General features: G+C 39.2%; 1 protein-coding gene across 2 annotated transcripts; it reads right to left on the bottom strand.

Annotated features, from left to right (window-relative positions):
* Positions 1-541: 541 nt before the first annotated feature.
* On the bottom strand, positions 542-23,315 carry kcnk10b (potassium channel, subfamily K, member 10b). 2 transcript variants are annotated; one of them, XM_088087745.1, is made up of 7 exons: positions 23,178-23,315; positions 17,734-18,149; positions 6,585-6,702; positions 4,105-4,265; positions 3,724-3,916; positions 3,493-3,635; positions 542-3,224 (listed from the first exon to the last, which is right to left on the bottom strand). In XM_088087745.1, coding segments are annotated over exons 1-7 (1,671 nt in total). In that variant the 5' UTR covers positions 23,179-23,315; the 3' UTR covers positions 542-2,585. The 2 variants fall into 2 exon arrangements, with proteins under 2 accessions (XP_087943871.1, XP_042357304.1); XM_042501370.2 differs by lacking the exon at positions 23,178-23,315 and adding an exon at positions 22,574-23,050.
* Between the last annotated feature and the right edge of the window lie 1,676 nt (positions 23,316-24,991).

The raw sequence follows: 24,991 nt of genomic DNA, 5'->3' as shown, positions 1-24,991 counted from the left end.
TAGAGCTGTCGATCTAAGTTTGCAGTTCAGCTTAGTTACCATTGCATGCTCCTTTCTTTGTATTGTGTAACCTAGAGACTCTCAGAGACTCTCGAACAGAATGTGTGACATGTTCTTCATCTGTCAGCAAATCCTTACTATTCATGAGTTAATGATAAGCTATAAAATAACCTGTAAGTTTTCATCTGAATTTTGAAATGTGACATTGACAAAAACACATAAGTGAATAATAATGTTAATGCTGGCTAAATCCTATCTGACTGCTTCATTTCCAGGGTATTGGTATTGTGCATGCTGGCTCGCTGTCACACTGTCAGGGCCCACTGGTGACTTAAATAGAACAAAGCTATCATTAATGTGATTAGTAACACCTGTGCTTTTTCTAGTCTGACAAGTCATCTGCTGTGAAAAAAGCCCTATCATATAATACAACATTTTGTAGCAATGCCCTTGGGAAAGCAATACCCTACCAATATATATTGCAATATCAGTATACCAACAGTGAATATTATAATAGCAATTACCACCTTTTAAATTACTTGTGTAATGTTTATTATCTGGAAAAGGCACTCACTACATTTAATGTGATCTGTTCATAAAATCAACTGTACACAACAAACTTATCACAGGTCATGGTCATGAAAAGGTTAAAGATATCCGATAAACAGGTTACACGTACAACCAGTGTGTGATTCGCCTTTAGAAATGCATGCAGTGCACGCGAGTGATACATTTAATAATTCTGTAAAGTGTAAAGAAGGCGTCAGGTAGTAGAGTCAGTGCCTGCTTGTAAAATGTAAAATAAAATTAAAATGGTCATGTGTTAAACATTTCAGTGAGTCTAGGAACTACAGGAGACCACATCTCAGTGTGCCAAAATGTTGCTTCAGAATGAAACACGAAAAAAGAAACATGTTTAGTTCATATATTACAGTTAAATGGAAAATTCAACTCAAGTGCTTGGCTGATATAAAAAGAAGTAAACACAATCAAACATGCTCGATGAGTACAAAATCAACAGCATCACATTCATCCATTAAAAAGTCACTGAAGCAGTCTGAAGACATTTGTGATAAAAGTGAATGTCATCTACAAAAAAAAGTGTTTTTAACATGGCTGACAATCTCATGGCCAACGGTGATTAAAGGGCGGTGTCCACCAAAGCCGTTTTTTTTCCAAGCTGAAAACAGCATCACTTTGGAGGTGCGGTGTTTTTTCAGCTGACAAACTTTAGTTGCATGTATGAAACGTAATATCTACGGAAGTAAACATGTCGGCACAGGGTAGAGTGCCTGCTCTGATGGAGAGGAAGGCTGAAGCATGCAGGGAGAGAGGATGGACCTGCCAGTCTGTGTAGGATATGAGAGGATAGGTTATAAATATTACAGCATTTAACAGATTTGTCATCCATTGTTGCTGCTCAGCACTTGCTCATGTCAAATGTGACAGTTTGTCTCTGCGGTAGGCTGTTTGTCCCTCCTCCACTGTGACTGGGTGGCTGTACTGACAGTGACAAGCACTGCGTTTTAACCCAAAGTTGAATATTTTTCAACTCTCAGAACTGACAGTGCTCAGTCCAGAATTTACGCCCAGTGTCTCACTGCGCTGCTGTAAATATGCAGCGTTTCCATTGTAAATCTTTTTTCTTTTTTTTTCTTTTTAAATTCTGGCCTCAGAAAAAAAGCTTTAGTGGACACGGCCCCTTAATGTGTGTCTGTCAGGTTAGTTTCTGCTCGGTGTTGATCCACAGTAGTGGTAATCATTGCTGAAATACATGATTTTTGTTTTTTCATAGAGCATGAAAAAAAGCCGTACATTTCATTTAATTAAAACAAAAAGAAACATTATTACAGCTGTCATTTCAGGCTTTCAAGGTAGTCAATTAACTGCTATGGTTGTGTTTTAATAACCATGCACAATCAAGGTGAATAGTTTGTTTTAATGAGTTCTTAGTATGTAGTAGTTTAAACCCCAAGGCTGCAATTTCAAAGTCACAAACCATGTAGGAGTAATTGTACATGTCAGTTAGGTAAATGCTCGTATTGTCTATTGATCCAGCAGAAATACAACCGCCTTTCCTCTGTTCATTTAGCGCTGTAGTCCTTCAGTGGCTGGGCTAAAAATAGCCACCACAGCATGAGATGACAAAGCGGAGATCGATAATGTCTCTGAAGATGGATGACATGTGGATGGCTCTCTGGATGTCCTGTCCATGTTGTTGAAAAATAAGATTCAACATTAACAGACAGCCATTGCCCAAGTGTCTCGTACAAGAGTCGTCAAGGCTGAAAGACAACGAAGCTGGAGAGACAGCTCCTGTAGAGATGACAGTTTTTTAGTAGCCCGTTCTACAGTAACATCCGATATGAGGTATTTTAACTACAGCCTCGTCTGTCTCTTCGATTTTTTGGCAACACATTGTCTTCCCATGGCTATGGCACGATGACTGAATTTCCTGGGAGCAGTTCCAATCAAAGCATAGGAAACAGAAAGGCACATTTCTTGACATCTCAAGGGACCATGCACTCTGTGTATCTGTCTCTTTCACTCTGTTTCTGTCTCTGAAGCACTCGTCCATTCAATGTCTAGTCGTTCTCACTGTCTTTGGCCTGCACTGTGAACCCATTCAGCTTGCTGCGCTCCATTGCGTACTGTGACAGGTTTGTCAGACTGGTGTTTCCCTCCTTTCTTTCTCCAAGTTCTTCATCTGGCTCCCCGTCTTCTTCCTCTTCCGTCCTCTCCTCACCCAGCATGGCATTGTTTATGCCTAGACTCGCCCGCCGTACCTCTTCATTAATGTTCCTCCGTAGCTCACGGTTTTTGTTGCGCCTGGCCAGTTTGGTGAGAGATCCAAAGCGCATGTTGAAGAGATTCTCCTCCGAGGAGGACGCTGTCTGTGGGGCTTGCTCACTCCCCTGATGGTCGTACGGCTCACAGGCCCCCTTCAGCCTCAGGTTGTTGAGTTTGGTGTCGATGCTCTCCTGGGAGGAAGTCTTGAAGCGGCCGGCATCTAGGCTGGCAAACAAGGCCCGCTTCTCTGGAGACAGCATGTCCAGGGAGTGAGCTCGCTGCTCAAGGCCAAGCTGACGGCGCTCCATGCTGCGGATGGTGGCGGCCCGCTGGAGCTTGTCATGGATTTCAACGCTCAGGCGCCGCCGCGTTTCACGGAACTCTGCTCGAACATTTGCCTTCCATTCAGCTGCATGAGCTTTAAACTCCCCAACCTGCAACGAGAGTGCAATAAAAAAAGGATCAGGAAATGAGCAGCAGCAAGACATAATTTTCCATTCTAGCCCTTGTCTCCTCTGTCTGGACTTTAAAGGTAAAAAGAAGTGTTACATCTTAAACACCTTAAACAATAGCTACCTGTTCGGAACATTTTGACAAGGTCTAGGCAGAAATTAATAGAGATGGGACAAAGGAGGCAGCAGTGACCTTTTATTTTCTACCTCTCTAATGTAATACTGAGCGGTGTAATTGAATGAACCTCACCTCTTCTTTGGTCTTTTTAGACAATACCCGAAGCCAGTCTCCAATCATGCTGAGGACAGCTGCAAAGTACGCCAAACCCACCAAGATCCAGAACCACACCAGGGGCTTGTACCACTTCATATAGTCGATCCTACGGTCACCACCTGGAGGAGATGGAGAATACCCACAATAAGTCAAGTTAGTTTAACAAAACATTAGTCTACATCATGACAGAAACAACTGTAGATCTACCTGCCACATAATCTCCTATTCCCACTGTGGTGAGTGTGATCACGACAAAGTAGATGGCCTCCAGTGTTGTCCAGCCCTCGATGTGTTTAAAGATAACAGCAGGGATGGTGACAAAAACGATGCAGCCGGCCAGGATGAATAGGATGGTGGACGTCACTCTGATCTTAGTCTGGCTGATCTGTTTATGTTTTTGCTGAAAAACCAAACAGGAGAACAAATACGAGCATTTAAAAAAAAGATCATCAGTGAGTGGTAGTTTGATCAAAAAGAACCCAAAGGAACCGAAACATGACTCACATCGAAACAAATCTGAAATGGTTATTAATCCATTGAAAAAAAGTGGCAAACATGAATGAAAAAGAACTAAAACTTGCGACTCACCCTGAATATCTTCTCAACTCTCAAGATGCTTTTCACAAAGATGGTCCCCAGCTGGTCTCCAATCCCCGCCAACAAGAAGCCAAAGAGAGGGATGCCAAATATGGCATAAAGGATGCAAAAGATTTTCCCACCCTGTGTACTTGGAGCTATGTTTCCATAACCTGTCACAAATGAGGAGGAAGAAGAAGAAAGAAGGGATAAGAGAGTGAAGAAACATGACATTAAGGACAGAAAAACAAGAAAGGAAGGGTGAGGAGCGGTGGCAAGGAGGAGGCGGAGGAGTGTAGTGTTAGATGACAAGCAGAAGAAAACAATCAAGACTGTCTTATGCAACATAATGAATTGAGGCTCATATGTAACACGTTGTTGCTGTTACAGGGGTCTGTGGTAAATAAGCTCCTAAAAAGACAATAATTAGGTTCCCCTTTGAGAAAATTGCTTTAATTATGGCCCTACAGTTACAAAGATACAACGAAGAAGCCAAGGAGACACATCAAGGGCAGTTAATTGTGATTGTTTTTAAATTCAATGTTATTTAAAATAATTTGAGCAGAACACATATGTTTTATATTTGTAATGGCTTTGTTATGATCAGAGAAGTAAATGAAGCCACTGAAAGTCACCGTTCAGCAGCATATTAGTAAATGCCATAATTAATTAAATCTCTGGACTACAACATAACAAGCGGTCAGGGTCATTGTATTTTTTCTCCAGTCACTTAACTGAGGGGACATGCAGCAGTGAGCAGAAACTTTAATGCATCTGCTTTGATGCTGAAAATATGGCTCCTAAATGGAACTATATCTACTGAAGATGCTCAAAGCTCACTGGCAAGTTATGAGACAATGAGCTCTGGGCCCAAACATGCAAAAGGCCTTACCACCACACTGAATTTATTGTTGCTGTTAGTGACTGTTAGTCATTGTGTTTGTTTTTGTAGTTGTTTTGTGTCTCTTTGTAGTTATTTTTGTCTGTGGTTGTTATGCTCGTTTGTAATTATTCTTTGTGTCTCTGTCTTTTAGTTTGCGTCTCTGAGGTCATTTTGATGTCTTGCTTTCTGTGCCTTTGTAGTCAGTTTTCATCTCTTTGCAATTGTTTTGTGTCTTTTAGTGGACATTTTGTGTGCCTTCGTATATGTTTTCTGTCTCTTTCTAGTCATTTTTTGTGTCTTTGTATCTGTTTTATGTCCCTTTGTAGTCAGTTTGCATCTCTTTGTAGTTCCTTGTCTTTTAGTCTCTTAATGGTCATTTTGAGTCTCTTTTAAGTTGTTGCATCCCCTTTGTGGTGACGTTGAGTCTCTCTGTGGTTTCTTCGCCCTTTTATTAATCATATGAATGGGTAGGATTAAATTTATAACTCTTCCTAATTCTTTATGCACACATAAATTGAGAAAATTTGTGGATGGAATTTTGTATTTCCTTTTTGTTATTGATTCATTTTAACTAATTTTTTTGTTGTATTTCACATGTTTGGAACAAACGCATCAAATCAATCAATTAATCAATCAAAAACTCTTTGTGTCACTTTGAAAATGTTTTATTTTTCTTTGTGGATATTTCTTAATCACTTCTTGGTTGATATGTGTGTCTTTGAGTGATACTTTGCAGGTGAAGGCCAGAGGGGCCCTGATTCTTTTTGACCCCTGGGCCTGTGCCCGATTGGCCCGTTAATGTCAAAGCTTCAAGGCCTTAAAGGCCTTTTACTTTCATTTCACAAAGTAAAAGAATTTTGACCAGCCATAAATTGTTAACAACAGGTTTGTCTTGTAAAAACAAGAAAGCCTTTAAGGGAGACAAGCTCAACAAGCTCATATGAGACACTGACATAAAAAACATAGCATTGCCTGTGTCAGCAGTAATCGTTTTATCAGCAGCCTTGATAATGCTGATCTTCACAGGTTGTTAATCCCACAGTGCTCTGGCTTTGCATCATTTAGCAACACCTCATGAGGGCAAAGGGATTTGTAAAACTCACCTGAGGGCAACAATACAAGGGAGGATTTAAACAGCTTTGCAGAGATTTGTAACGAGAAAACACCTCTGACAAACTGAAAGAACAAATCCTATCTAAAGCACTTCCACGCCTTTTAAACAAATAATTATTGACTATTAGTCTTGCATTTGTAAGCTCACGTTGTTTTGGGGCAATTTTTGTACCATTTGAGTGATTTTTACCAAACATCATTACACAACAGTCTAATGACTCGTCATACCTCTTTGATAATACCTTCAAAATGCTGTTTCATCTGTTCATATAAGAGACCACTTTTTATGATTAATGTAATGTCATGCAAAACATGCATTTGACATAATTGTTTATTACATGGTTGGCATTGGCTTTAACCTACACTGATTAAAACCAGCACTGAAGGCATGTCTTAGGGCCAGACACTTAATTTTTGTTCAAATTGTCAACATTTATTCAACAGTAGCAGAATTAGCTCGTCAAAGTATTAAACAGTTGATGGTTTAAAACGTTACCTATGGTTGTGATGACAGTCCCAGCGAAGAAGAAGGCACTGCCCAGGTCCCAGTAACTGGAGTTGTAGGATGTGTCTCCAATAGGACTCACTCCTGCACTCACTGCATCAATGGCATGCTGGAAAGAAACATGAATTATAATGTTAATGGGGGAGGGGAATATAAATTAGATGGAGAGAACTGAATTAATCCCAGAACCATGTCACAATGCTAGTGATAATACATGTAGCCAAGTGGATGCAGTTATAAATAATTTATCACTTAAATATTACTGTATCTTACATTGAAATCATTTAATGATAATATAATCATTCATATACAAACAATATTTGTGAGGTTTAAAAAATACAAAAAATCCGATTGTTTGCAGATGATACACATTTTTTTGTTGTGGTAAGAATTTGAAATAATCATTTAAGATAGAGTTGAAAAATAATTCTTATAATGCTAAAGAGTTGGTTTGATTTTAATACACTAACACTGAATGTAAATAAAACAACATTTTTAACCTTAGGTTTATCATTTAACCAACATGAACCTCATGATAACTGAGGGTAGAAATTGAAAGAGTGTTTGAAACTAAATGTCTTGAAGTAATAATAGAAAACTTAACTAAACTTAACTATAGATAACTTTAAAAAGATGCAGTAAGAACTGTAAACAAAACTACATATAAACAACCAATAAAACCAACTCTTTATCAAATTAAAACCGTAAACGTCATACACAACATAAACTTCATAATGTATGGGGCAAAAACCCAAATATTACTTAATAATGTCCAAAAATTGTTTCAAATGAGAGAAAATCAACACGTTTTGAGAGGAAAATAAGCATTGGATTGAACACAACTTTGATAATTTCATCACTTTGACATTTTGCATACATATAAATTATGCTGTACACATTGTTTCAGCCATATAATATTGTTCTAACCTTTCGGGCTTGGAACACCTGAAAATGAAGCAATGTCTTAAATGCATATGTCAGTTGTAAACAGTTAAACCACAAAGATTTATATTGCTTTTATTTGAATGCAAACGTTGTAAAATTATCCATCAATTCACAAGAAAAAAAAGCAAAAATTTGAAAATTTAGCATAACTTTTTTTCATAAATGTGTTTTCTTGTAACCCCTCAGATTTACTTGCAACCTCTTGTGCAGGTCCCAACCCCTGTCTTCGAGCATGGACTTTTATATTTATCTAAGAGGATATTCCCTATGAATGTATTTGAGTAATTTTAGTATTCTGCAATACACTGACAGAATTTTTAATGCGCATAAAAAAATTAACAATGTCAACATGTGCAATCACTGCTCTTGTGGACATTCAGCAGGTACATGCACAGCACCAGCACGAGATCTTCACAGTGAGCTGTTTCTCCACTCAGCGCTCTTACCCACATTGCATGTTTTCACACTTCACGCTGACTAAATCTACACAGACTTTCACTCGCAGCAGAGGGACCTTTATCTCTCTTTTTCTTTGTGTCAGCCTTTTCCTTTAGTCCTTGAGCTTCTCTTTATCCACAGCTTGTCTAAGAAAAAACATTAAGAAGCCACAATGCTTTGCGTTTACTGCATCATTATTCTCACTGATCTCCCTCTGAGCTCCTTTATGTAGCCATGAAAAGTTAATCTACTATGTTTCATTCCTTCTGAATCCCCTGTTTATTGGTATTTTATGAGTAAAGCATTTATTTTATTTTCTGCGAGGAAATTAATAGTTTTAAATTGAATAGTCTGCTGACATGAAAGTCATTTTGAGGGTTGACTTTGGTTAGAAATAGCTCCATTTACCAATATAGAAATACAGCCTCTTCATTCGGGGCAACCCCCCGATCTATCCATGCAAGCTGTTAGTGCGATGCACGTCCATGTAATAAAATATGTATCAACTCTCGTGACATACATTTCAAAGCAGACAGAGTGGAGGACCATTTCCACACACATCACTGCACATGCCGACTCATAATCTTGCATGTGATTTCCTCGGCTCCATCAGTGCAGCCCCCTAATGAGACAGATTTTGGTATCTAAAATTAGCCAATTACAGTAATGCTATTTCATATATCAGACACAGCTGCTTTATAGGGGAAATATCAAAGCGGTAATTATATAATAAACCCCAAATAGCCCAATTCTGGAGTCAAGGGAGAGCCAAAAATAGCCTCACAATGTTTCTGAATATTTTATGAGATGGTCTATTTTTGTCTCTCGCCTTTTTCACAGCCAAGTTCACGCTGCATTAGAGATGTGGAAAATCCTCCTTCTCCACGTGCACTTTTGAGGCACGAGGATGCTGACTTTGATTATGTGTTGCAGAGTGTTAATTGGGACGACAAATGGTGTTTTCGTTTTCACTCCATTTTGATTGCACAGGAGAGCGAGCAAACATTCTTGCACAATCAACACCAAATGCCACGCTAATGTGTTTTTTTTTTCATATTCTCTACTGCAGTATCATTAGAGAGCAAGCTAACTCACTGCAGATCTTTATCCTCTCTGTGTGTCTTTGTAGCCCACAGCAGGTGACGGCGGTGATCCAGCCAGCATGGTGCCTCACTCTCTGTGAGCCGCTGCCAAGCACTCTCCTCTGCAGCACTCTCAACATCACTTATATCTATAGCTTTGCCCTGACCACCTTGAAGCATTAGAGCCACACAAATGACTGCCAAACAGGAAGACTCTGGTCCATCACAGATAAGACTGACTTTGATTTATCAGAACTGTGTGTGAAGTGAGCCGAAAAAAAACACCAAAGTCAGACTTTGATATACAGAGTGGCACACGCTGGATTCTTTCGCACAAAATCGGCCTGTTTTTGGCACTGATAATGTCCCCAGATCCTTTACTTAATGTTTGTAATGGTGTAACAGTGGTCATCTAGTGTAAACATGAAAAGTTTCATTTTAAGGGTCAAAGGAAAGCTAATTTTGGATACTTAATACAGTATATTTTTAAGTAGTTCAAATTTTTGTATTTAAAATCTATAATCAGATAAAAGTGCTGTATTTCCCTGTGAAATATCAACACATTTCATCCCAGCTCTTCAAATACCTTTTGTGTATATTTTTCAGTAGACCTTTATGTCTATATAATATGTGGTAGGTAACCTTGGCTTAACATTCACATGGGAAGCAAACAGTGGACTTCTGGGTGAAAGTCCTGGGTTTGTTAGATCAGAGTTCGGGTTCGGACGCTAATAATACTGCTGTAAAAGTTGCCTTTTTGTGTTGGTGTCTGACGCCAACGTTATTTACAAAGCATTGGTTTTTGATGAGTTAGGAGTTAGAATGGGCTGGAAATGTACTGTAAATTAGCATAAAGTGGAAATCAAGTACTTTCAAGTTGTACTCAGCTACAGTAAATGAGTGATTGCACTCAGTACATCCCACCACTGTACACACAGCATCTTGTGTTGTGACTTTTGAAGACAAACAGATCTATAATATCTGTATATTTTTGTCAAGTAGTATTTTCATTATTTGGTACACATTGTGTAGCCACCCATGGAGCTGATTCCTCATTAGAAGATACATAAAGTCTTATTATCTCATTGAACAAATACTGGTACATGCTTGCCCTAATGAAGGCCTTGATGGCTGAAACAAGTAGGCATGTCTTTAACTACTGAAAGCCATGTTATTAAAGGCTTTTGAGATCTTTTGAGTGCCTCAGATTTCTTCAAACTCCCCAAACTGAGGAGTACCAGAGGGTCATATTTGTCACACTCAAGCAGCATTCCACGCATACTGTTTTTTCATGAAAAATCATGTAATTCATTCTAAAATAAAAATATGACGGTGTTGGTTGCGTATCCTGACGTAGATTTACAGCAGGTAGCTAAGTGTTTATAAAAGTTCATTTGGAGATAAGTGACTCATCAATAAACGAGGCTTGACTGGTGTCAATAACAGCGCGGCTTCACATTGTGCCAAAGTGTGAGTCATCCTGATGGCGCTGGAAAAGCCAATTAGATGTGCTGCCTATGTGGGCACACAGTGGGTGAACAGCAGCACACATACTGAGGCAGACATGAGGTCAACAGACGTTCATGGACACACACACACACACACACACACACACACACACTATTGAGCACAGCTTTACAAGTGCCTCCTCTAGCTGTACATCGCTCTCTTCCAGCTCAGATGCTGTACATATACACATGCTTCGAAAGGTTGCCATTTTTCTGTCAGCTCCTCCACTGAACAGTTTGACAATAGTGAGTCACTACTGTTGTGTCGCCACAGAGGATCTTTGTCTGAGTGACAGGCATGACACCACATGAACGGACAGATAACAGAACCTGTTAGAAGACCAGACAGACTCTTTGATGGAGAACTTGTGAGGGAGCATGTCCTGGGGGGGATTCTTGAGATGGCATTGAAAAAAATGTTGTATTTGTCATTTTTAGTTTCACACATGGTCTGATATCCATTATTCTTGCAGAGCTAAGAGTTAAAGTAGAATCATAGCTCAGTAGAGTGAGAAATCGATATTTTCTCTTGTGATTCAAAGAAATAAAAAATGCACTTTTTTGCAGAGAAAGTATTGGCAGAGACGACTGCTACAACTCTTATGGTACAGTAAATATGAAGCTACAGTCAGCAGCCAGTGAGTTATTTTTCATTGTTTTTTTTTTGTTTTTTTTCAAAAACATATTTTAAAGCCCTGTTAAGGCGTAATAGGAAGTTGGTGCCTCTACTTCCTGCACAGTGAAAACAGACAAAACTGATCCATTGACAAAACTAAGCAGGACTGATCAAACGTAAATCAAGATTCTTGTCATGTAGCACCAATGAAACAAGATATATGTTAATTTTGATATTTCAGTTTGGTGTATTTTCTTGTGTTCTGACACAGCCAGGCTAGCTGTTTCCCCATGTTTCCAGTCTTTATGCTAAGCTAAGCTAAATGGCTGCTGATGGTGTGCCACGCCATTGTTTCAACAGCCCAAAATTCCAAAGCCTGGGTAGTCAGGAAAATGTACCATTGGACCGATAGCCCATTTCTCCGACAGCCCATTATCCTAAAATCAAACGACTATTGCTCTGAAATCCCATTTGTCTGAAAATACATACTCCCAGCAGTTACCTTCAGTTTCCCAGCGGTGTTTGAGCCACCGATTCCAAGTGTTTTTACCGACCCATCTCAGCGTTTCAAGCAGCATTTGAGCCATCGATCCTGGGTGTTTTTAGCAACCCTTTGTGGCTTTCTAAGCAGCATTTGCAGCAACTGTAACTAGATGTGTTCTGTGCCCAAACCTAACCAAATATTCACCACAGTGTTGTTGACAAATGTAACATATCAGTGATTTACAGAAACGTACAATGCAAACATTTTTTTCAAATGACTGGGTTTTCTTACTGCAGGGAGAAATGTAACTTTGGAGAAATGGGCATTTGTTTATATAAGCAGGTTGTTGAAGAAATGGGCTTTTGGTCCAGTGGAACATATTTTGGACTAATGGGCTTTGAAAGTTTTTTGCCATCGGAACAATGGACAGTCTTCACTGCATAATTTTACATTCCATAGAGACATGAAAAGTTGTACTGGTCTTCTCATCTCACTCTCTGTAGAAAAGCAAATATCTCAACACCACAAATTATTCTTTTAATCAGTTTGTCAGAAGTAATATTGTAAATGAGTTCTGGGAAATTTCATGGAGGCCAATAACTGGTGAGACACGTCGTGATATGTTATGTCATGTGTCTGAATCTGATCGTTTGTCCAGGAGACAGTCTTGTCTGTGAATCAGCTGCTGCTGTAGCACTGCTGCTTCGAGCAGCAGGAGGTCTGTGACTGCTGGCCTGTGCAATAAATAATTGATTCCCTCCGGACCACAGGCACACCATGCTAAAGGTTTGTATTTCCACATTTCTCCTTAGGAAATAGTGTCATTGATTTCTTTTACAAACTCATTATAGCACTTTTGTGGCTCAAAGGTTGGGTGCCGCAAGGGATGAAGAAAGGAGGCTTCTCTGAGAAGGAATAACAGAACAGACGTGGGTGTGGAAAGTGAGACAGAGATAGATAGGCAGGCCAGTATTCACTGGAGCAGCGTTAAAGAATCTACTGTCGAATGGAGCCATTCTAGTGAAAAGCGGAGCACACCAAATGCCATGTGGTTGGCTCTCTCTTTAGGGTTATTTCAACCTTTTAGAGAATCAGCGGCGTCCACTGTGGCAATGATGTGAATCGTGTATTTACTCTTCTCAGAGTACATGAGAAAAACATGGAAAACACATTATTCAAAAAGGGCTTCTCTCTTCTACCAGATTTCCTGTATTTCCATATGTTTTCTACAGAATACTGCTAATTACATACTCCTGTTCGGAAAATGGATTTGCCATGTAGTCCTTGAGTTAAAAACCCTCAATATCAAAAGAAAACAACCCCATATAGAGTGCCCCAGGGATTACGTTTCTTTGTAGGTCAACCTAGAAGCTAACGTTGTCCTGGTTCACTTGTCAAAAAGCCTATGGGATTTTTCCATTGAATTTTGGATTTTGCAGAAAATACATATGGTAAATACATGTTTATGATACTTACACATTTAATTCAGCAAAATAATTGCCACAAATGAACACCAGGATAAGCTTAAATGTAATCACCAGTGGTAAAAGGCTACTGCTAGGCTAAAACAAACTACACTATAGTCATGTCGCCACCACTATGAGGCTGTAAAGCTTTGTTTAGAGCGGTTGATGATGTTTTGTAGTCTCATTTAGCTACTTAGCTACTACATTGAAGCTTAAAAGTTTACAAGTGGGTATTTACTGACATATTTACGTTGTACATCAAAATTTGAAGGTCTCTTAAGCTACTGTTAACCACAGGCTTCTAACAAAAACCCATTCAAAAAACCCATTGACTTTGAGACGAGGGAACTGGAAGTGTTGAAAGGCTTACAGATTTCCTGGTTTTAGGGATCAATACTGGGGTTCTCTTTATGTGCAGGATATCCCTCTCTTTTCCTTGAGGAGGAGTGTTTGACTGAGCTCAGTCCTCCTTTCCTCTATCATCGCACACCATCACAAATCAGACTTTCCACTCAGCAAACTGCACGCCGACACATCTCAAATTATTTTCCAATCCCGCTGCACATGTCAGGTTGATGTATTGACCTTATACCTCGACCTGTAATTCTTAGCTGTGATATGAGAGATCGGCGTGAAGAATCATCGCCATATCTTGAGTTATAAAGCGGCTGACTCCGTAAAAAGACATGCACAGTTAAGTTATGATGTGATGGGATTTTTCTTTTGACTATCTGCTTGTTATCTGGTCCAGTTCACACAGGTATTGGCTGAGAATAAAAGCTTGACACGCTTATAACATGCAGAACGCTGCAAACACCATGATTCAGCGCCTTTAATCAACCTCGGTGTCACAGGTTAAGGGTTGTCAGTCATGTTTGTAACAACAGGCTGTTTTATCCAGAGTCACGTGTGAGATATCTGCCCCACAAAATGAATCATTCTTATAGATGCTCTATTTCATTTTATGATCAGATACAGCCAAGGGCGTTACTTTGGTTACGCTTTGGTTAAGCTCTTATCCCAACTATTCAAATACTGCTGCTTTGTCAGTGGAACTTTGTCTAAATACGGTACATTAGGTCCTGCATCTGGACGTTCCAGGACAGCGTGTCAATTAATGCTTCTTATACACATTGTGTCTTTTAACAACACAACACACTTCCATTTTCATTCTGGAGATCAGGAAATGAATAGTTTTTGCTCATGACATGCATAAAGTTTTAAAACAGTAGGTAAAACACTTTGTTTTTATGCTTATTTCGTTTGGTTTGGAAACAAAAGCACATGGTTAGATTTAGAAAAACACCATGGTTTAGCTTTACAGAGAACAGCAGGCTCATGGGTAAAAGGATTTGTTGGACCCATCAAACTATCGTCCCACCCTCCCAGTAGGGTTTTTTCCTACTCCCCTACCCCTATCATGGTAGCTGCTGATAGCATTACAACCTGCCACCGCCTGGTGCGTATCATACCTTTGCTTAAGAACTCTCGGTGCATTTGCATCTGCCACTGACATCATTACGGCCACAGCCAACCCCTTCTCCTCGTCATAACCCTCTCTTGTGTAGCTTTGTGTGTGTTCATTAGGATGCGTTGTCCCCTGCCCTGGCTTGGGAGAGTCTAATTGGAGTGATGTGTTCAATCTTGGCTTTGTCTGTCAGCTGGGTGCAGTGGAGGCTCACCAACACTATAAATGCCTGACCGGCAAGATCATCTCCTGACAAGTGTTAAGACCACCTGTTTTAAACCAGCTGTTTTAAATTTACTAGGTTTTAGAGGTGCTGTTTTTCATTAGATAAGTTTAATAGCTCTGTTTTTTAAGGGCCCTCTATTTGTTATAGTTATTTCTTTGATTTTTCACAGCACCCACAAGACCTTTCTGTTATAGTTTTGCCTTACTGTTTGTTGTTTACAGTAATGCTTATTTTCTTGGTTAAAAAATAACTTTGATTTGACCAAAAACACCTGGTTTTTATGTTGCTTCCCTCTCCTTTCACGAGTTGGGTTATAACAGACATCCACTGACATCACAATTTGGGGTGTTGCCTGTTGCCTCTAACACTGACGCGCCCTGTGCATATCATACCACTGCGAAAGGTGTCTCTTTGCCCTGGTGTCTGTGATGCCAGTATTCCTGACAAAGCAGCAGTTTGACAGTTCTGAAGGAAAACGGGTAGTATATAACAGAACAGGGGGTGTTGGGGTCCACCATCAGGAAAAAAATATGTGTAAATCTAATTTCCAGCATTTCTACATATGGACAAAATTATGAACAAAAAAATCAAGGCAACAATTAAGTTGGTCATTATGTTCAGTTTTGCCAGAATAGTTCTATGTGTGCTAAATATGTTGCTCCTTTGTTGAATTTTTGGAGGATATGAGAGCAAAATCAGTAGCTGAACAAACATTCTCAGCCAGAATCTGATGGCTGGCCAAAGACAGGTGTGTTTAGCACAATATTTGTGGTAAAAAAAAATTTAAAAAACGACATTTTTCAAATTGGGAGGCACAAACAGGATTTTGCAGAGGATATTACCCCTTGGGACAGACATTGATTGAGTATTGTGTTGAATTATAAATAACACAGGGTCCGCTCCTGAAATTGTTCTTGATCTTTCATACCTGCAGGTTTTGCTGCAGTTGTTGTAGAACAGAGGACATATCACACTCCGTTTTGGTGGAAGACAGAGAAACTTGGCTTCAGACGTTTCTTACAGTAAAGCCAACAGTGCTCTTGTGGCCGTGCGCTAGTTTCCTTATTTAAAATGTGTGGGTGTTGTTAAAGCCTCACTCTGGTATTTCACACTGTACTAATACATGTATTATTGAAGGTATAAGGCAGATACCCCTTAGCTATTACATTTATTTCTCAAAACAACCCACTTTGCTAAAATGCAAGTTAAGTATTGACTGTTTTGTTTGCACAACAGAATCAATACAGACTTGCAGTTAAATTTCACAATTGTCCACTCTGAGCCGCTGTGAGATAGCATAAAGGTCATGCTGACTGACCTTATTTTGTAGGATCAAGATGTTTATTATTTGCCCTTTTCTCCAAGATCGTTATGTAACATAAACCTGCATGTGCTGTGTGTTTGCCAACAGATGTGAAGTGTCACCGAGAATCATGGGTATCTCTGTGGTGACCCTGAAGGTATTAATGTGCTTCCTGATGAGGAATTGACCTGCCTCTAAGTCTGCTCCTGACATTTACTCATCAACTGGCATCAACCAGGGGGGCCGAGAGCAAGGGGTTTATCTTCTGACGATGCTACAGTCGATATATAATCGATTTATGGGCTCATCAACGCAGCAGGAAGAAATTTAATGAAAACACATTTCAAATGTCTATAAATCAGCATTCACTCTTTTCGTGAAATAGTTCTGATTAAGTACAATGTAACCCTTAAAGAAATACTGAATGCAGGATTTTCCAAAAACAATATATCCACTAATACAAAAGTAAGCCTTCTTAATCATCACTTACAATCCACAGATCCACTAAAAATGTTTGCCGTGTATTTATGTGCAAAGACTGTCTATATTTTCTTATTTTCTTCTTATTTTGGTGGCTGTGGTCTAGACATTCCTGGGCATATAGTCCTGAGCCAAAAACAGCAGGTGCAGGTGAGGTGGGACTTTTAGAAAATTTAGTAATCAGGTAGCAACACATATCCAAGATGAAGCTACAAAGATCATGGACAAAGTGTTGAAAAAACATAAATATGGTGATGGTCCCATCTGTGGTCCCAACTCAAACGCCCACTTGCTTTATCTGAGCGTTGAACTGCATTTTATGATCTTCATTAACTGATGTAACCGGCAGAGGTGTCACCATCACTCGTAAGTACAGATTGCTGATTAAGACGATGAGCTGATTTAAAGAAAAAGAAAAAAAATGTGACCACAAGTTCTGGACACAACATTGACATCAAGCAACTTTATCATTCATTTCAACAAATGCTTCCACATTGACATTTCATACATTTTCATCATAAAAAATATTGATTAAAAGTGCTTAAATTTGAGGCTAATTTGTCACAAATACAAATAATCTTTGCAATCATAACTGTTCTAAATGAATCCACAAAAAAGTCAACTTGTTTTACTCAATATTAAAATACCTTGTTTTGTATTTAAACAAAAATGAAATGTTGTTGCATAACAAGTTTTCTGTTGACATGAGTTATAGTTCCTCTGCAGACGATGGACATTAAAACTAAAGGCTTAATTTGCTAAAGGACACCCCCTCCATGAAAGGCAGAACATCCGAGCTTTTCAAGATCATGTGACAAGTTAATGAAACCACAATTAATTAACCCGAGGACCTCTAATTACCCCTGATAGCAATCATCATCTAGAAAACTGCTGCTATAAAGGTCAGTCCGCTGACTTTCCTCCTCTTATCTACCAATCAAATTGAGTGACACTCAGAATAGGTTTACAGTTCATTTTCATTAATTTTTCTTATCTTCTTGTCCTCTCATAAACTAATCTGTTCAGTCCTGAAAAGATTTGACAAGCTGGAGGGAGTCTGTTCAATGTGAATACCATCCCTCACTTTATCTAAAGCTCCAAAAACTCATCTCCACTTCACTCACCTTGATGAGCGCCTCCAGTTCGTCAGGAGTAACGCAGGGGTGTCTCTCCAAGAACGAAGCCTTCTCCAGAGTGATACTCGTCTTCTGGTTGCTCTCAAACGGCTGCTCCAGCGCCCTGAAAGCCAGACCTCCACAAACCAGGTAGAGAACGACCACGATGAACACCGCCAGCACTGTCTTCCACTTCATCACCGAGTGGAGCGCCGCGGCCGTGCCATCACAGCTGGCGTCCATGCTGGCCACCACGCTGGCAGAGCGGGAAGAGATGGACAGGCGTGGCAGTGGACAGTGACCGTTGGCCTTTGGGTCGCAGCCCATGGGGTTCTGCATGGTGGCCACACTGGCTTGGACTAGGCTGGATTTAGCCATGCCAGGCTGGACCTTTTTGGGAGGGACCAAGTTGGTCTGGACCGCCACTAGGAAAGAGTGAGAAAGAAAAGTATTATTTTTGGTTTAGTTTAATTCTGAAGACAGTTCTGAAAGTGTTTATGATGATTTCAGACTAATGAACATTGACAGACTGTTCTTGGCGGAGGGCCCTGAATCTGTTACAGGCTGGATATGAAAAAAATGTGAAGACAGATTGAGCGTTGAGAAAAATACTTCTGAGATGTTGTTTTGTAGGCTGTCTTTGAGGCTTTTTAAGTGAGTTTGAAATGATTACACACTGATGATGTGTTCACAGATCCCACTGTTTGTCCTTTGTCCTGTCATAACCAGTGTGTTACACAACAACAAAATCCAAATGAACAGATTTAATTGGAGTTTAATTAAAGTTTTCTCTCCCTCCTTTAAGCATCCGTTTGACTTACATGTATAATACATTAAAGAGATATGAGCTCAAGTCATATGACTTTGACTTGAGTCAGACTTGAGGCACAAATTTGATGACTTTAGTCTTGGCTTAACAAAATCCAAAAAAAGACTTGCAGCTTAACTTGGTGACATGACTTCTCTTGAGAGTTTTGACTTGAAAATACTGGATATCTTCACCCAAGCCCAAAGATTAAAAAGTATGTGATTTACAGTAAAAAGTGTGCAACAAGTCAAATCATCTCACTTTATTTCCTTTATCAACTAACATTAACGCTATTCATTCCCAGCAAGTCAACACTCAGTTTGACAGATGCTCCACTTTGCATCCAATCAAGTTGAACCATGAAGAACTAAAGTTACATTACTGAGCACTAATTGGAAAAATGATACTGAAGATCCGACTCTGTTCATGTGCAAAAATATGGTGGTCAACAAAATATGAATTGCAGTATGAGAAAACGTAAGGGTCGACATCAGTGTAGGTTTTGTTTCAACATTGTGGAGGACTCAAATGAAAAGGGGGTTTTCGGGATCCTCAGCCAGACAAATTTGAGCATCAAACATTTAATTTTTATGCCCCACCTGCTGTGAATGTTTTAAATTTTGACACAACAACGTCCTACTCTGTACACTATTTGAAGTTGCACAATGAATAGTATGTCAGAGAAAATATTAACATAGTGAGCAAATGTCTAGCTCATGTTAGCTTAACAACTTCTAACCTTTTCAACTTGTTATGAAATCTGTTTCAAAAAATAAAAATAAATTTTAAAAAGCATCCATGATTTTGTAAATTCAATACATTTGTGCCCTCTTGTTAAAATGGAATTACATTTGGTCAAAAGTGCATTATGATGTTTTTAGGATATGAAACTTAACAGTTTAGGACTTGAGACTTGTCAGTCTTGACATGGGTCTTGAGTGCAGAGACTTGAGATTTATTTGTCACTTAAACAATCCCAACTCCGATGCCATGACAGCAAAGAGGGCCAGTTGATTTTTGATTTCTGTTTCTCAATTATTTGAAATAAAAAGTACAACGATAAAACACATTCACTCTTCATCGGGTGCAAGGGGATCAAAATTGATTGCTTAACTCTGTACCTGATGAGGGCTTAAAATATCATACTTTTTTTGTAAATTAAATAATTGTAAAGGGAGTCCTTTGGAAGCAGAAATAACTGCACAGGTTTGCGCACTGACTTCACTTGGACACAAGCTCATGATAATAATAATAATAACTTACATGCATGAGGTATTAAAGAGTGATTTCCCTCTATTACTCTGAGCTAATAAAGAGCTCTTCACAGAGCCCACACTCAAAGCTATTTGCAAAAAGGCTGGTTATCTGGTGTACGACGGCGTCAAAGCCGTCATCTCATCTTAATGCGGTGAGAATTTGTTTTGCGTTCTGCACATAAAAGCCATTATTCCTGTTCAATGGAGCCTACGCTGTCCACAGCTACCCCCTCAGCCACTAACGCAGAAAACCTTGTAATTAAATTATTGTGAATTATTGTTATGAAAGGAAAAAACGGAACCTGACAATAATCAAAGGATTCTGCGAATATTACATACACAATAAGGCTATACGTGTACTTAAAAATATATGAAAGACACCATTTGCAATAAGATCCTTACAGTATTTCTAGGTTGAGGTGAAAATTGAGTTATCCTCTGTGCTGAGGAGCTGGATTCAATTTTTCTAATAGACTGTAAGAGAGGGAGGCATAAGTGCCACTCTAAGTCATTGGCTTCTGGATGGGTTTTATAATAAATGCAGGGGTGCTGGAGCAGGTCAACCAAGTGGTGAGCAGCACCGCCTGGATGCATCCAAATTTAGATTCCTTTAATGTGAATAAACCATTGTATAAGCTATTCTGAGCTTCAGCCTTCACCCTTAACACCCCCGCCTCTCAGATCGGCGCGTAACCCTCGGAGCCATGGGTGGAGCCTGCTGTCTACGCTGATGTAACTCTTGTAGGTAGGAATACGAAAACAGATTTGTCTGAGCGAGGCACTCTTTTGTTTACTAATGGGATAGCATCACTGATGGGATATGCCCAGTAACGCACGCATCCCGCCCTGCTGAGTCAAGGGCGTCCAGGAAGTGTTTCATTCTCTGATCCAAGAGCAATGAATCTTGTTAGTTAATGCCCGTATCATGAGTGAATCAATATCAGTAAAGTGATGTCAGAAGGTGCAAAACTGCCACCTTCAATTTATAGTACATGCCTTTGAGGGTGGCGGCGGGCTATTTTTGGAACATGAGATGAATTAGAAAATTAAGAGTGAGAGGTGAAGCAGCAGAAAGAATATGACCCTGCAACAGTGTTGTCTGCTGCATTAGTCATGATGATGGATGCAGTTGAGCATCTACTGGTAAATTAATTGCAAATGGGCCGAGTCCATAACTAGTCTTACTGGAAACATTAATTGCTTTTCATCTCATCTTGTGGGTGAACAAAACTGAATAAATCAGCTCCATGCAGCAGGAAACGGAAGGCCTGCTCAGAAAGCTGAATCTCATTGACTTTAGTACAGAAAAATAATTTTAAAAAACTACAATTAAAATCACAAGTGAAAAAATATAAGTCTATATCTTAGTTTTAGAAGCAAAAGCAAAACTGTGATGAACATAATTTGGTTTGCGTTTCATTTTTCCAAGGCTGTGTGGCATTCATCTAAAATCCTTTTCAACCCACTGAATTTGCTTCTTATTGATTTTGGCAAATTAAATAAGGCCTGAATGGAAAGCAGTGCTTTTTTATCTCTTAGTATCTGATACTCTCTCTCTCTCTCTCTCTCTCTTTCTCTCTCTCTCAGTACTCACTCTGCTGTCTGTTTCCAGCATGTCTGGGCAAAGCACAGGAAGTGTTCACAGGAGACTCAGGTCCATATTAGAGATGGAAAAATAAGTGGATGTTGATAAGGATTTTCATGCACTAAAGATGTTGCATCAAACATTTAGCACACTGTTCAGTGGGGCACAGTTGTGGTGGGACACTGTAAACATTCACTTTGTCAACATTTGAGCTGCATATTGCGTGTACAAATGCATTATCCGCACACTGATGAACACAATGCAAAACTACTAGTAATAGTAAACACGAGGGCAGATTTTGGGCTGTGCTCAGGTCGGCTGCTGGCCCAGCTACTCCCTGTGGTACGAGACAGGTTGTGGGCGTTCAACTCACCAGCTGAGCCCCAAAATCATGCGTCAAGCCAGCCTGTATCACGTATGAAGGCCAAGAACTTCCGGTGACAACTAATTTCAAAATAAAATGTTTAAAAAATGGTTACTGTATATGAAACTTTATAAAATGTAGCCAACAAACAACATGGCTTTAAGATCTTGCATCAAATCAATGGGATCATGTGCATATAAAACGGACAGAAAAAAAACAGATAAATCAAAACAGATGATAGACTGATGTATAATTATGTATCAAGAAATATTCAAGAAATGAAAAAAAGGGCTTTGGCTGCATTTTTATATATATTCATATATATTTAGAGTTCTGTAGAGAAAAATGTCACTACATGGGAAACATGCTCATATTAAGGGGAATAGATGAGGAGTCATAGCCTACTTCCTGTGAGATTCAAACGATAAATCCTTTAAGCGAAATTATTTTGAGCAACAACTTTACATGCTTTTACTTTGGTACTGTTTCCGGTTTCACGCTGGTTTTTGCTGTCAAGTGAAGCAGTTGAAGCTCCGCTCCCAGCAGCGTTTTCTTATACAACTGAGCACACGGAGGATGGAGAATTAAGACATACACCCAACCGCTTTGTCTCGTGTTAACGCTCCTTTTGCAAACAAGAATAATAAAATAAAAATAAAAACAAAGTTAAATGAAGAAAATAATGAATAAGAAATTGAGCAAAATTGTTTAAGCCCGTGAATATGGCAGCCTAGTAAAAAATATTGTGTTTCAGGTAGAGATGTTGCTAAGATTTAGAGAAATATTATATGACATATAGCCTATCCAAAGTTATGAGACAATAAGAAAGCACCAACCTTGTTCGGGGTCCCAGTTAACTTGTTTCCTCGGGTTCTCTATTGGAAATTTCATCTCTATTTTTGTTCTCAGTCAAAACGTCGAAAAAGGAATTTTGTTCAATCCGATTACAGAAAATAAATTAAAATAACCAAATCACGATGAATTCTCCCACATCTTCTGGACATCACGTTTTCGTGGATGCGGGTGTAAATAATACGGAGAAATAAACGCATCGCAAGACCGCATTGTCTGCCTCTGCTGTCCCCCCTCCTTTTTTTCCTCCACCTCGCCTGGACGCGCGCTGCTCGTTTGACAAGAGAGAGACTTGTGAGACCTTTTCACTGAGCACCGCTCCAAGGACTAAACCACATCACGTCTCACACTCACACACACGCACACCAGTGGTCCGGTCCACAAACACAGTCCAAAAAAAAGCAACTTTACCCACGCGTTACCCGGCAGCGGGAACAACGGGGAAGGATGCTCTCCTCCCTTTCATTCCCAAAGCGCACCACTCCACCTGCTTTTCACTGTAACTAGCTGGAGGAAATTAGCCCATAGCTTTGCATTGGAATACATTTTCATTCAACTGTGTAATCAGTTTTTAAATTGGTTACTCACTCGTTTCTTTATCTCCCAAAACAGGATTATCCTCTCATCGTTTGGCAACCGGCGGCGGAGCACATGGCGCAGGGGAGCAAGTCAAATCAGCATCAGACTTAAACCATTACATCATTCACGTGAATGGGAAACCGTGCATTATTTATGAACGACGATAGCTAAAGACAAGACACCTCCTCAATCTCGTCAGACCCCCGAAACTGTGCAGTCAGGTGGGGGAGGCTCATCACTATAGAAACCAATTTAAAAACAGTTAAACATGTTTATTTTATTTTACTTCAGGAAATAGCACAGACCCTTGGTTTAAAATACGTGTGTAGATTAGGAGGTGCCTGTGTCTAACTACAGAAATGTCCCCTCTCTGTTTTATGATTAGTCCTATGTAGCTAAAACGTCCTACAGGTGTTGCAAATTTTCAAGATTTTGTTCATGTAATTTTAAAGGACCGTATTGTGTTTTTGCATGTTTTTGTCTATGCATTCAAGCGTTATTTACATTAGTTTAATATGCTTTTTCAAGGTTCATTTGTTGTCATTCATACATGTTGACACATGAAGGAAAGAAATTAGTAACTGGGGTCCAGCAGCATATAACAATGTGACCGAATACTAACTTATTAAATGAGAACATAAAACAAGAAATTACATAATACCTCCTTTTTTTACCCTACCTTGTAGACAGCTATTATTTCCATTAATTTCAATAGATTTGTTTTATAGTCTTCACTTGCCAGTGCATCATACCAACCATATCTTAATCCTTATTTACATTTTTTGGGAAGCCACTTTGAAAGCTTTCAAGTAATGACTTCACACAGAAAGAAGTTAAATCACAGCAGAGCAACTCTAAGGAGAAATCTAATTTCCTTAACTAAAGATTCATAGAAAAAGTAGTTCAAAAATGATCAAACTGGCAATGTACATGTGATACAAGTTACAGCAAAATATAATTGTCACAAAGTCACATGCCAGCATCAAATCCCACTTAACTGAGTTAACAAAAAATGTGCCCACTTGTTCACAGGTCATACATAAACCAAAAAATAAAATACCCCACTAGTTATGTGCAAGTGCAGGAAATATAAGCTTTGGTTTTGTACATAATGTCCATCAGTCAGACTTTAGAAAATTGAGTCCAGGCACAAGGTTTGCACCAAGCAGGAAGTTAGCCTGCTAGCTTTTAAAATTGCATGCAACATCCTCTCTCAATATTTGTTAATAAATAGCATCAATCTACATTTCTGACTCACTGACACCTAATATATTCAGGTTTCTGCCCGAGGAGTGCATTGCCTGGGCAGCCTGGGACACTGTCTGTTCATGACTTCACTGCAGTCAGTTTGGGACTGGTTCGGTTACAGGGTAGCATTGGTAAAATAAAGATAAAAAAGACATTCCCTTACTTGGTAACACTTTATTTGGAGATAGTTAAGAGAATAATACCATACTAGTATATAGATTTACAAATAATCTATACAGTGCATGTAATGATTCATGACACCTCAGAATAATTTGGTTGAACTTGAACTATTCACCCAATCTATACAGCATAGGACAGATGAATAGTTTAAGTTCAACTACATTATTCTGAGAATATGTTATGAATTGCTGCATATTCTTGACAGATAAGCATATGCAGACAAACTTGAATTATTGAATCTTTGATGAAAAAATTGATGAAATGGATCAAATCTATGGTAAGAACAAACAAAGAAAAAGAAAATATAAAACAAAGTAAGGGAGTATTGAGAAGGGATTTAATGGATGGTAAAGATTGGTCAAGCCTTTAGAAAAAAAAATGAAAAGAAAGAAACC

Source organism: Plectropomus leopardus, chromosome 14 (assembly GCF_026936395.1).
Source record: "Plectropomus leopardus strain MGB_pleo_1.0 chromosome 14, ASM2693639v1, whole genome shotgun sequence".
NCBI classification, from domain to species: domain Eukaryota; kingdom Metazoa; phylum Chordata; class Actinopteri; order Perciformes; family Serranidae; genus Plectropomus; species Plectropomus leopardus.
This window is presented reverse-complemented; position numbering and strand designations above follow the sequence as displayed.

Coding starts and splice junctions, on each gene's coding strand:
- kcnk10b (XM_042501370.2), bottom strand. CDS start 22,628: ATGAAATTTCCAATAGAGAACCCGAGGAAACAAGTTAACTGGGACCCC. Junction 3,917..4,104: donor GAGTTGAGAAGATATTCAGG/GTGAGTCGCAAG, acceptor TTGGTTTTTCAG/CAAAAACATAAACAGATCAG. Junction 3,225..3,492: donor CTAAAAAGACCAAAGAAGAG/GTGAGGTTCATT, acceptor CTCTCGTTGCAG/GTTGGGGAGTTTAAAGCTCA.